Source organism: Micromys minutus (assembly GCF_963924665.1).
Source record: "Micromys minutus genome assembly, chromosome: 10".
Lineage (NCBI taxonomy): Eukaryota > Metazoa > Chordata > Mammalia > Rodentia > Muridae > Micromys > Micromys minutus.
The window spans coordinates 55,911,426-55,925,300 of NC_137979.1; the positions used below are offsets into that span (position 1 = coordinate 55,911,426).

A 13,875-nucleotide genomic window follows, 5' to 3' on the forward strand; every position below is an offset into this window, starting at 1 on the left:
TCTTAAATTTGATCTTTAATGTCAACCTCGGTGATTGTTTTCCTTTCAGCTTAAAAAGTTCATCCAAAAGATATATAATATTCTGCTTTGAAGATTTAAAGTCATATGACAACCTGAAACTTTCCACCTAACCTTGAGGTAAGAACTGTGTTCGCATTTAAAAATAAGCTTTCTGAGTGGCTGGAAACAATTCCAAACTACATTGTCTAAATTAAGGCTCTGTTTCATTTCTTCCCCATACCATGAAGAAAAATATTCTGCACTTATATGATTAAAATATATCATTACTGAGTTGCAAATGAGCCTGTCTCAAGGACAAGCATAGGAGAACTGGCCCTCTTACTGTGTCTCCCTGCTGTGGCATAGATGAGAGAGAGATCCTCCTCCTCCCTCCTCCTCCTTGCTCCTCCCCCTTCCTCCTCCCTCCTCCTCCCTCCTCCTCCCTCCTTCTCCCTCTTCTCCCTCCTTCTCCCTCCTCTTCCCTCCTCCTCCCTCCTCCTCCCTCCTCTCTCTTCTCCCTCCTCCTCCCTCCTCCTCCCTCCTCTCTCTTCTCCCTCCTCCTCCCTCCTCCTCCCTCCTCTCTCTTCTCCCTCCTCCTCCCTCCTCCTCCCTCCTCGTCTCCTCCTCCCTCCTATACCTTGCCTGGGCAACCCACTAGACCTATAGGAGTTATTGCAGATGAGCCAGCCCAAGAGTAGGAGAGCTGGCCATGACTCTTGTCTTCTGGGCAGTGGTATAGATGAGAGAAACCCTCCTCCCTTCCATCATCCCTCACTATCTATGGCAGATGGGAAAGCTGGCCCTGCAGCTATGAGAGTGGGAGAACTATCCATGTCCCTCACCAGCTGCTAAGCTCAGGAAAGCAGGCCCTGAGCCTCACCCGAGCAGCAAAATAGAGCTAGCCCTGGTTGTAGGGGTTGGGAGAGGTGGGAGTCATGGGGACTGGGGTGGGAATGGGGGGGTGCTACTAAGCCAGGTGTGAGAGCGTGAGTGAGAGCCAGAGGGTTGACTGTCTCTGATACCTCCCAGGCCGAGATCCATGGCTCTGAATTGGTCCACCCCAACATCTACCCCTTTGATGAGCTGCTGGAGTACAAGAAGGGGCCAGTTCTCCAGATCCCAAATACAGGATCTCTATGACACAGGGCAGCAATGGGAGTGCCAGTGAGGTTCCAGTGTTGATGGAGTAGCAGAAGCCAGACTGGTGACTCATTGCAATGAACATTTGCAAGCAAGGAAGTGTGAACAAAAGGACATCCTATGGGACACACTGTGACACACCACAGTTTCTGCAGTTTTTTTTTTTTCTCTGTTGGGAGGGAGGTGGCAAAGGTGGGGTAAGGTATGATGGAAGGAGAAGATGTGTGAGACTGGGGTACATGATGAGAAATTCACAAGGAACCAATTAAAAGCCTTTTTAAAAAAATACAACTATTGAAATGATTAGTGACCCCTACCCACACTTTCTTACTTTATAATCATTGGTGCTGCTCATGGAAATATGCGGGGAAATGCTGCACACAATAAACAGTATAAACAGGGAAGCTTCCAGAATCCCAAGCCAGATCATCATGATGTCCTGCAAACACAAAAGGAATTGCGGTGGAAAACCAAAGTATCATCTGTTATCTGTAAAACCATACCTATCACTTACCACAAGACTTACCCAAAACACAGAAGTCGAGAATATTTTAGGACCTACTTTAGAGTATATATCCAAAAGAGCAAGCAGAAGGCTTTTGAAGAGAAAGCTTGACACCCATGTTGGTAGCATCGTGAGAGTAACAGAGAGGCAAAAAGAACTCAAATGCCATTAGTAGGTTATAAAGAAGCAAAACTAAATACGTACACATGTGTGTAACGATTTGTTCCACTTTAAAGGGGAGAAAATCCTGTCAAATGCTTCAAGATAAATCCACTTGGGATATATGATATGAGCTGAAACAAACCAGGTAAAAGGAACAAGTACTGTGTATTTCCACTGCGTGGGGTATGTGAAATAGTCACATCCTAGAAATGGTAGGCAAGGAGGTGGGGACCAGAAGCACAGGGGAATTAAGAGCAGAATTAAACTGACGCTTAGTGGATATAAAGTTCCTCCTGTCTTAGATGAAGGAATTCTGAATTCTGAGTAAACAATAAATAAAATAAACGTAAAACTCAAGGCAGGTAGCTAGAGAGATGTCTCAACAGTCAAGAGAGGCTGTTATTGTTGCAGAGAATGCAGGTTCGTTTCCCAGCACCCACACAAAGCTTACACCTGACTCCCATGCCGCCTTCTAGCTGCTTGGGCACTGCATGCACATAGAACACAGACAGACATGCAGACAAAACACCCATACATGTCAAATAAATACATCTATTCTAAAATGAAAAAAATCAAGAAGCTGTTAATAACTGCTTTTTTTGGCCATTTTTTCCCTTGAGATCTTAGGGTTCAAACTTAGCAGCACCTTAAAATGCTAGGTAAGTGTTATATCTCCCAGATACATTCCTCAGCTTTTAAGTTTCAAAGAGTTCCCCTAAGTGCTTAATTCTTGAATCATCCCATGTCCTCCCTGATCATATGGTCATGTATACAATACTTTAGCTTATAGGTATAAACACATATGTATATAAGCACACATAAATATAATATATATAAATATATTGCATACACACATATATAGGTGTGTTATTATATATTTACATTATGTGTGTATATTTATGTTATATATGTGTATATATGTGTGTGTTTATATGTGTGTATATATTTATGTATGTGTATATAACATAGTGCACATGCATACATTATATAACGTGTGTATTATGTATATAAACAGTCTATATAATGTATATAAAATATATACTATATATACTATATGTGTATATGTGTGTATATATATATGAATATATATGAATATATATTCATCATTGATATGCTAAGTATTTTTCCATTATCTGCAGAAAATCTACACTAGCATGTACTCCCAGCTCTGCTGATTCAGTGGAAGCCATTTTGACACATTTTTGTAGACCAAAATTTCCTCCAGCTCGTCCATGTTTAGCCTTGCTTCTGATAGGAAACATCTGGGGTCCATTTTAAATATTCCTTTCTTCCATCAGGAAATGGTGACTTACCACAAGCACTTGAAATAAGGAGGAAATGGTTTGTCCAGTGGTTATATAGGTGATGTCTATACCACAGAAACGATGACAAGCATGGGAAAACACTGTGAACAGATGCTCTTGACTTGTGTGAGGATCTGTTTGTCATGTGTTAGCCTTAATTCCTGCACAACCGAGTCCTACAAAGAAAGCTCTCGCCTATGTCTGCATGTCAAGCCCTTCGGGACTTTGGGCTTTATCTTGAGATCATCCATCCATTCGGGGTCAGTTTTAGGATAGAGACTAGCTTCATTTTTCTTAACATTGACATTCTGGGCTTCTCTGCACCATTTGCAAAAATGCTATCTTTTAGCAGTGTGACTTCTTGGTATATTTGTCAAAAATCATATGGCTGAAAGTGTATCAACTTGTGACTAGATCTTCTATCTGCTGATTCCTGTTTCTGTGCTGAGACCATGTTGTTTTTACTACCAATGCTCTGCAGTGTAACTTGAAATCAGGTTAGAGCCAAACCTCTGGCAGTACAAATTTTACTCATAATCACTTTGACTATGTGGGGTGCTTTGTGTTTCTGTATGAGTTTTATGATTATTTTACTGTTACTCCTGAGAGGAGTAATAGAATTTAGCTGAGATTGTGTTGAATCTCAAGATTACTTTAGGCAGGATGGCCATATTTATAATACTAGTTCTAAAAGTAAACCCATGGGGAGTTATCTTCCCATTTTCTAGTGTCTTCTTTAGTTTATTTTAAATAAAATGTGGGGAAGGGTTTAAGAGTTTTATCATTTTCATTTATCTCTCAACATCTTCAGCTCCTCTCATATCCCTCTGACTCCATCTAAACTCCCTTCCTTTCTGTCTAAGTACTGTAGCTATGCACACATATACACCACACATCTATATTAATATATAACCTACCTTATATATGTGTACACATATTGCATATACGTATGTATATACAACCTGTAAATACATTAAGCATTCCATGCTGTTCCTACGTGTATGTATTTAGAGCTGAGCAATCAGGGGTTTTGCCACTGGATAAAACTGATTCTTCAGTGTTATACATTTTTATTGTAGAGGTCTTTTACTTCCTTAGGTAGGTTTATTTTGTTTCATGTTTTCTAAGAATTAGCTGGGCAGTGGTGGCACACATCTTTAATCTCAGCAACCAGGAGACAGAGGCAGGTAGATCTCTGTGAGTTGGAGGCCAGCCAGGTCAATATATACAGTAAGTTCCAGGACAGCCATGGCTGACAGATAGAGAAACCCTGTCTCAAATAAATAAATAAATAAATAAAAGAAAAATATATTTTAAAAATATTTATTCATCTATTTGATGCATATGGGTCTTTTTCTGAATGTGCATTGATACAACAGAGAAGACATCTGATCCCACTACAGAAAGTTGTAAGACATCGTGTGCTTGCTGGGAATGGAACTCAAGAATTCCGGAAAAGCAGGCCAGTGCCCTTAATCGCTGAACTATCTCTCCAGCCCTCATTTCATGGGTTTGAGGCTAATATGATTTGGGATTATTTTTCTGCATTCTTTTTCAGTGTATATTTAGGTAAACTACTGATTTTAATATTCACCATGCATCCTAATTCTTCGATGAGGTGTTTATTAGTTTTATGAGTTCATAGCACAGTCTTCTTTACACTTTTCTTTTAGGAGGAGGGGGAGTATTTGGGTGTGATGTGTCTGCACCGGTGAGTGTGTGTCACGTCAGCAGGGGATGAGTTTATGGAATCTGTTCTCTCCTTCCACCTTTATGTAAACTGTGAATGAAACTCTGCTGTATGGTTTTTGTTGTTTTTTTTTTTTTTTTTTTTTTGCCTTCCCATGAAGCCATGTCACTGTCCAGGTGCTGAAGCCTTTAGGGACTCTAATATACAAAATCAAGTCATCTCTAAATAAGAAAAGCAATTTCTTCCTTCCCGATTTGTATCTCTTATTTGTTTCTTTGGTCTTAGTTGTTGTAGCTACAACTGGAAGCATTATATTGAGTAATAATGGAAAAATATGGGCACACCCTTGCCTTGTTCCTGATTTTAATGAGAACAAGTCTTGAGTTCTCCATTTAGCATGATGTTGACTATGGGTTTGTCATAATTGCTCCTTATGTGTATGTGGTGCCTATATCTCAAATCTCTCTGGCACTTTTTGTAATACATCTTTTATGTTATGAGATTATAACATAATTATACCATTTTCCTTTTCCTTTCCTCCTTCCAAACTTTCCCATACATCTTTCCTTGCTCTGTTCCAAACCCATGGCATTTTTTTTCATAGCTGTTATATGGTGTGCATGCACATATGTATCCTTCAATACCTGGTCAGTCTATATGTTATTTGTGTGTCCTGGTTTCCAGGGCTGACCATTTGGTCAAATGATGTGCTCTTCCCTGGGAAAGACTATTTCTCCCACGCTCAGATGCCTTAGTTGCCTGTATTTCTTTGTGTAGGGTTGAGGATTCAGGATCTTTCCACCCAGCCCACCCATGTTAGCATGTCTTTTGGTGTTGTCTTTGTTCCACTCAAAATGGAAGATATTGGAGTTTGTCAAAGACATTTTATGCAATTATTGAAATGATTAAGTAACTTCTGTTCTTGATGACATTTATATGACAAATTAATTTTACTTATATGCACACATTCAACAATCCTTACATCTCTGAAATTGAATCATATCAATCACAATACTTTTAATTTTTTTCCTCAATTTGCTTTGTGAATGATGTGTTGAGAATTTCTGTATTTGTGCTCATCAAAGAGATTAGTGTGTTTTGCTGTTCATCTCTATGTGGTTTGGGTACTGGCATGATCGTGGCCTCATAAGTGGAGACCAAAGTCTTTTCATTTCTTCTACCTTTGCAATAATCTGCTAAGCACTGGTTTTAATCTTTCTTTAAGAATCTGGTAGAATTCTGCACTAACATTCTCCCTGGAAGGCAATGGGTGACTGTTGCTGTAAATCTGGTCAAAATCTTGTAACTTAAGGTCACAGTACCTACAGGGGACAGAGTGTACTATTGATATATGTTGATAAAGAGGCATGGAGACATAAGGCCTCCCAAACATTATGTTTAGTCCCATAGACTAACGCTGCTCTCGTTTCCTTTTTTGGGTAGCAGAGGGTGACGGCTGTGGCAGAAACTGACAACTGGTCACCCTGCTGACTGAGAATAAGTGGTTATTGAACACTTAAACCTACCCAGTATCATCCCATCCAAAGTCAAGAGAACAATGGGAGAAGGTGGGTGGAAAGACAGTGATGGTAAGAGGAGGCAGGGCAACACAACGAAATCCTGCCTCCAGGCTCTCCCGGGCCACCACATCACAAGCATAAGGGTAGCTGCAGCTTCCTGCAAAGAACCTACACACTGGAGTGGAGTGTTGAGTCCACTTGGGAAGAAGGAGTCCACAGAGGTGGAAAGGGAGAGAGAGAGGGCAGTTAAAGTGACTACAGTCATGGTGCATTCTATACATACAAAAATAAACTAACCTTTTCTCAAAACACAGACATGGGAAATCACTGTCCTTTCAGGGATGGGTTGACCAAGAAGGAAGTAGAGGGACTCTAAGGCATGATTGCATTTTCTCTGTTCTTCTGTCTCTCACCGAAGCTTCCCCTTCTAGAAACTTCCCAAAGAAAGTGCAGACTCTCTCTCTCTCTCTCTCTCTCTCTCTCTCTCTCCTCTCTCTATCTCTCGCAGTGCAAGCAAGCATGAGTCAGACAGCATGAAACTCTGAGGACATATTAACTATCCCTAGGGTCAGCAATCAAATATGAGTAATGCAGGCTGTCATATTTTCAATTGTTCAGGAGCACCGGATGTAGAACTTACCGATGAGAAAATATCTTCCTCAATTCTAATGTGCTGTGTTTGATTGAACATATGAAGGATCCCATTGCTGATGACGTTCATTAGTATTGGAAAGCAATGTAGCCTCATGGTATTACACACAGCTGAAAATCTGTAGTCCTGAAAAAACAACAACAAAGATAAAATCTTTGAAAATAAAGGAACTGCACCTATGCGCACACACACATACACACATACAGTCCAATTCTGGCTGTGTGTTGATTTTCAAGTTAACTAGCTTTTCTGAGCCTCTTTTTTCTCATCTCTGAAAGGGGAGTCTAAATGAGTTCATAAATGGTTTGAGTGGAACTCTAAATTAGGTCCCTCTACAGTAAATAGGACAGAGCCAAAATTTGCTTAATACTATATTTTACTAGGTATACTGGCTGATTTTGTGGCAACTAGACACAAGCTAGAGTTATCACAGAGAAAGGAACCTCAGTTGAGAAAATGCCTCCATGAGATCCAGCTGTAAGGCATTTTCTCAACTAGTGATCAAGTGGGGAGGGCCCAGTTCATTGTGGGCAGTGCCATCCCTGGGCTGGTTAGGCCTAGGTTCTATAAGAAAGCAAACTGAGCAAAGCCAGGGGAAGCAAGCCAGTAAGTGGCATCCCTCCATGACCTCTGCATCAGCTCCTGCTTCCTGACCTGCTTGAGTTCCTGACTTCCTTTGGTGATGAACATCAATGTGGAAGTATAAACCAAGTAAACCCTTTCCCCCCTAACTTGCTTCTTGGTCATGATGTTTGTGCAGGAATAGAAACCCTGACTAAGACACTAAGGTAATCAATTTTAATATTACTTCATCCCTATTTTGATGAGGAGGAAACTTCAGTTTGTAGAGTTCAAAAGTTGCCCATAAATGTCAATTTATGGCAAGCAAGCAGATAGGAAATAAACATGGAAGAGAAGAGATTTTCATGGTTACATTGCCATAGAAGCTTTACAATTTTGAAGACAACATTAATACTTAATGTTCATGAAAACATGCATCCCAAAATAGCAATATAGTTTTAATATGAATAGCATCAATAGTTTGTGTAGCAAATATACAAGACACGCCAAGCAGCTGTCAGACAAATAGTTTCCCAAAGTTGACATCAAAACAATGACTTTTTTTACAATATATTGCATATTATATATTTTTAAATATATTTAAATGTTTGCAATGTATTAAAAGAGGCACCGCTCAAGGCTTCTAATGTTGTTTTGTTTCTAGCAGGGTAGAAAGACATACTTTGGATTTATTTTGTCTCTTATCATTTCTGAAACACAAATAAGACTCAAATTTGTCACATATTAGGACGAATTTGGTAAATCCCTGATGGCTTACATTCACCTTGCAATGCATGGGGAGCAGTTTTCTATTTTAGATTTTATGTGGCTATTACAGTTTTTAATACATTTCCTCAGTATATAAAATATCACCCACTTGACTTAAAGAAGGGCAGTTGAACTCATGATTATATAATTAACAATTATGGTTTCATAAGTTATTTAGTTTAAGCAAGGTACCCATTCCCTTTAAATGCAAAATTACTTAATTTAAAACAAAGAAAATGGGGGCTGGAAAGAGATAGCTCAGAGATTAAGATCACTAACTGGCTGCTCTTCCAGAGGTCCTGAGTTCAATTCCCAGCAACCACATGGTGGATCACAACCATCGGTAATGGGAATCTGATGCCCTCTTCTGGTGTGTCTGAAGACAGCAACAGTATACCCATATACATGAAATGAATAAATAAATCTAAAAAATGTTTAAAAAACAAACAAAAAATTTAAGAAAACAAAGAAAATGTTTTGCAAAACTGTTTATCTTTGTGGACTCATTTGTTTTGCTAAGCTGAGTTACTGTGTATTAGTATATATTAGTTTTCTATGATTTTTAAACCGTTAAAGTGTAGGCCTCTGATATTGTGTTTGAGTATGTGTAGTCACAAAAGTAAAATACAAGAGGAAACTATTGCATACCTTTTGTCTTCCAGAAACTACAATAGCTCCATTGTACGAAAGGCTTTCAGTACCATTTCTGTTTTCAAAGTCATCTACTTCCAAAACAATGTTTTGATGCTTCAAGGACTGTACAAAATCTTCAATATTTGATTCTAGTGTGATTTTGATAATGGGAGCAATATGGAAGCAAGTAAACAGAATTTTCATGAGCGCTATCAAGTTAACATTTTAACATTCCTTACTATGAGCATTCTTCAAGAAAAACATAATGCTACTATTGGCCTAAAAATGATAAACCAGTCACTCATCCATCTCCCATTTGGTAAATCTTACGTTATGATGAATTATCATCATAATCTCACCTAAGGTAGGTTAGTATGTGATACTTTACACGAGATCATCCTATTTAATAACGTTTTCTTTCAAATGTATGTAAATTGATCATTGCTGGAAATTAATATGAGAAACACTACAGGTTGTTCATCCTGGTAACATTTTTCTCTCCTTCATATACTTAACGAATAAATAAATATTAAGGTGTGTATTTATAAATAAATATTAAGAAAAATTAGAATGGAGAATGAAAGAAACCTTTTTTTCTGTCCTCTGAAGTGAGAGATCATTCTAGAAATGCATAGAGTTCTAAGAATTGGACAAATAGCATCAAACTTCAGACAAAGCTGGGTTCCCCCAAGATGGGATGGGACACACATAGAAAACAATATTTACATCTACCTGAGGGCAGTCACACATCACAACTCCATTTTACAGTAGGCCACAAATAGTGGTGACCCACAGTCATATAAGCCAAACAAGGGTTTTCATATGAGAAGATGAACACATTGTTAATAACCATAGCAAACTTAGAGGAGGAGAAATCCCCAAAATACTTGACAAATATACGGGGGGTTGAATACAAGTGTATTATCCTCGTTCTGAGTGGGGAGAGTCCTGTGGAATGGCCATGGTCATATGAGCAATGGAAAATTCCAAATGTTAGCAAATAATCTACAACTCAACACCTTTAGCTTTAAAGAAAGAATAGATTTTACTTTCCAAACCTGAAATGGAAAAGAATGAAGAATGAAAATAAAAACACTCTACAACCTTAAATCAAAATCACCTGGGAAAATAGGAATCATCAAGACATTCAAGAGAAGACTGCTGCTACTGTGTGCATGTGCGTTTATATGCATGTGTGTGTGTGTGTGTGTGTGTGTGTGTGTGTGTGTGTGTTGCTTTAAATTAACTTTTATTTTTCTTACTTTACATCCTGATCACAACTTTCCCTTCCTCCTCGTCTCCTCCCAGTTCCCTCTCTCACACCCCAACCACTCCTCCACCCTTTTTCCTCAGAAAACTTCCCGGATGTCAACCTGCCTTGGCATAAAGGGTACTACTATTCTGAATGTCCTGACATCTTCAAAAGAAACATAAAAGCTTTGCTTTAGAGTTAATTAAGCAGTTTTAAAGCAATTACCCATTCTTTCAGTTAAGAAAATATCTTGTTGAACTTCACCCAGTCCCAGGAAAAGTAGACATGTCATCTTTGCTTATCAATCAATAGCTATTTACATGCATGATACATGGTAACTAGTGGTACCAAAGAGATTGAAAGAATATTCAGATAAGATAAAAGTTCTCTTCCCTCCCTTCTCTCTCAACAATACCTGCCAGGTGTAAACAATGGAGGCCAGACTGAAGAGTGACAAGACCCTTGTCCCATGTTTCCACCAGCCTTGTCTTCCCCCAAATCAGGGAACCTGTACACCACTTCTTGTTGCAGTAATTATTAAATATGGTTCTGTTCTGTTGCTACCAGCCCCTGCAGTCTCACTCCGTGGGAGCCACTCCAGGAACTGCTCCAGTGCAAAACTAAAGCACAGTCCCCTGAGTGGTTAGGTCTCAAGCCTGGTACCCACACATTTCATTCCACCGGCCTGGTAAAGACTCAACAATCATTAACTTGTCAAACAGGTTTATATGTTAAATTCTCAATCCATGATTCCTCTATACAATAAGCTTGAAACCAGTTGACAAAGATAATAAACTACCCATCTAGATAAGATAAATTGACCCATAAAACCCCTTAGGAATAATCATAACAACCTTATTCATTTAGAGATGCACCGAGAGAAACATCCTCATCTGTTTCCATGTTGCCTCCTCCTTCATGAATCTCCTCCTTCTCTCCTCCCCTTCTGATTTGCTAACTTTGTCCCCACCCCATGCTCTACTGTCCAGTCATGTATCACCTAGACATCAACCTACAACTCCTCACAAATCATTTTCTATAAACTCACATTTTTCTTCTGCGAAATTTTCCTCCTCCCTCCTGTACCACTTAACAGTTAAAGCTGTATTTCTGTATGAAAATGCTGATCTCTGTTCACCTGTGTTATTGATGACCAGTAGGCTGGTTCGCAGACCCTGGGGGAGTTGTCCAGGAGACAGGAAATACAAGTCCGTTTTCAATTCCCAGTTGGTTTTTATCTCTATCAAAGCATTAGCCACATTTTCCGTAATCAGTGGAACCAGTGATAATCCAAGAAGCAGCAGACTAAGCAATAAAGAAAAGTTACCATAGGGCTCTACAGCATTGGTCTCTTCAGTAATATAGTCCATAAATATTGGTCAGATATTTCTTCTATTTTATAGCAATCATAATGCTAAATGCTGGCATTCTCCAAGCACTATCTCTACATGTCACAGTACACAAAAGGTGTGGTAAAATAAACATTATTTAATCTGATTAGGAAACTCAAACAGCATGCCTTCATAAGCCCAGTCGAAAATGAACATACAGGCAAACCCTCTGTCAGTAAAATCGTTACTGTATCTCCTTTCTATTAGAAACACTAGGTGATGTGCTTTATTTTTAACATGTTCTTGAAGTTTGAAACTCTTAAAATAAAAATTTTTAACTTAAAAACCATCTTACAGGACTCTGATACTCACAGGGTCAAAAATGCTCTCCTCTCTCGTTTCAGTTTTAAGATGCGAAGCCGTGCTATGGCACAAACCTGCATTCTCCAAAGGCTCATGGCGCTAGCTGTCTTCTGTGCTCTAGAGAAAGAGGGGTAAGCTGCCTCCATTTCACTTAAGCTCTCTGAGTCTGTGAGTGTTTCTGTTTTCTCAAAGTCTGTATGAACACACATACATATTATAAATATCCTAAAGCGTAGTAAACTTTCCTTCATAAAAGATTTAAATTATCTTATGTCTAATCCAACTTTTATACTTTTACTCAAAGTAATTATTTAAATAACATTTTCAATACCTCATAAACTTATATAACAATCACCACCTTCAGTATTTTCTTTTTATATAGTTATATTTTATAATTTGCAATATAATAAACATTTTTAAATTAGTAAAAAAAAAAAGTGTTGAGTTATATTACAAACATGGTACAAAAAAAAAAAAAAAAAACCATAGCATAATGTTGAAACTTTATATACTCCCTGGGAATATATTGCTAAATATATATACCAAAACTAGAATTCAGAAAATGGGTAATTTGGCTATGCTCAGTCATTGAAAAGGCAAATGTTTAATTGTAATACTATTCGGAATGAGGTCAAAAATTATCCTTTTCATTGGAGTCAGCATCTGTCAATGCTTAAATAATCAATATGTCAATAACTTGGAACTGTAAGGAAAAGATCATCAGCTCTGAAAATATTTAATGTACCTATGCAGCAGCCCAGATCTGTGAGCTAGAAGCAGAATGACTTCTGAATAATCACCTAACAGTTCTTAAATCTGTATTTCTCATCTGTAAAATGGTATCAACCATTAATTGAAAGAATCACCACAGTGATGAGATATGGGTATAACCTAGTGTTTGTGTACATCAAACAAACTATCTGTAAAATGAAAATCTCCAAAAAAGGACAGTTATTATATATCATTAAACAAATTAGAAGTTGCTAAGAATTCTCTCCATGTAGGCCTTCTCTCTTAACAAGCAAGAAACAATCTTTATAAGAAGTAAATGGTCAGCCCCCATACCTCTGATTAAGAGCATTAAATGCCTCAAAGAACACAAGAAACAGTGCCCATCGGGAGATAGAACTCCTGTAGCACTGAGTAGTTAGTTTTACAAAGAGTGCTTCATCAACAGTCAGAATGGACCTCTGGCTAGCTGTACTGATGAGGTCAGAAACACAATGAAGTACAGTAACCCTCATACCCCTTAAGGAGTCACAAAAGCTAAATTGATTTATTAATTGATTTTGTGAAGTATGCGTATAGTTTTACCCTGTGTGGTGCTTGATTCTCCTTCCAGGTTCAAGAAGACTTCATTCAGATTTGACATGGAAACTTCGTAATTCATCAAGCCCTGGCCAGAATATTTATCGAGATCACTGAAGAACTCTAAACCAACAGAAGGGATATATAAACATTCAAAATGATATAAATATGCTAGCTCTAGTAAATTAACATTTGACTTAAATATGATGTTTAATGTTGTTTAGAAATCTCATGTCTTTACAATCATGATTTAAAAGAAAAATCACTTTCTCTGGAATTAAGTTTCAGTTCTAAACAACTTTCTTGCCCCACCTACCCACAAATCTAGTTCCCTCCTAAATAATCTCTCTTAGTGGTTTCTCAGTGTGCTTAGAATAGAAATCCATGTCAATAAACCAAATATTCAAAACTCTTTCAGCTCCATGAGTTATTCACCTACCCCACAACTTTATTCACGCCTACCCACACTCTGCTCGCTCTCTTACTCTCTTTCAGACAAACTCTTAGCCTTCTCTTTGGGCTGCATTTGATTTTGTGTCCTTTGATCCTAATATATTTATATATATATATATATATATATATATATATATATATATATATATATATATATATATATAAACACCAGCACTAGTGTGTCTGGCTAGCAATATCACACACACACACATACACACACACACATATACACA

At 38.1% G+C, this 13,875-nt stretch overlaps 1 protein-coding gene across 1 annotated transcript in view; it reads right to left on the reverse strand.

Annotated features, from left to right (window-relative positions):
• The window catches only part of ABCA6 (ATP binding cassette subfamily A member 6), a gene marked incomplete at both ends in the record, with an annotated part of 65,927 nt that overhangs the window by 26,166 nt on the left and 25,886 nt on the right, over window positions 1–13,875 (reverse strand). Inside the window, 6 exons of the mRNA XM_080923424.1 lie at window positions 1,472–1,579; window positions 6,962–7,099; window positions 8,951–9,084; window positions 11,326–11,492; window positions 11,891–12,074; window positions 13,196–13,312. Of these exons, the coding sequence (XP_080779550.1) occupies window positions 1,472–1,579; window positions 6,962–7,099; window positions 8,951–9,084; window positions 11,326–11,492; window positions 11,891–12,074; window positions 13,196–13,312 (848 nt within the window). The remainder of the gene's footprint in view (window positions 1–1,471; window positions 1,580–6,961; window positions 7,100–8,950; window positions 9,085–11,325; window positions 11,493–11,890; window positions 12,075–13,195; window positions 13,313–13,875) is intronic.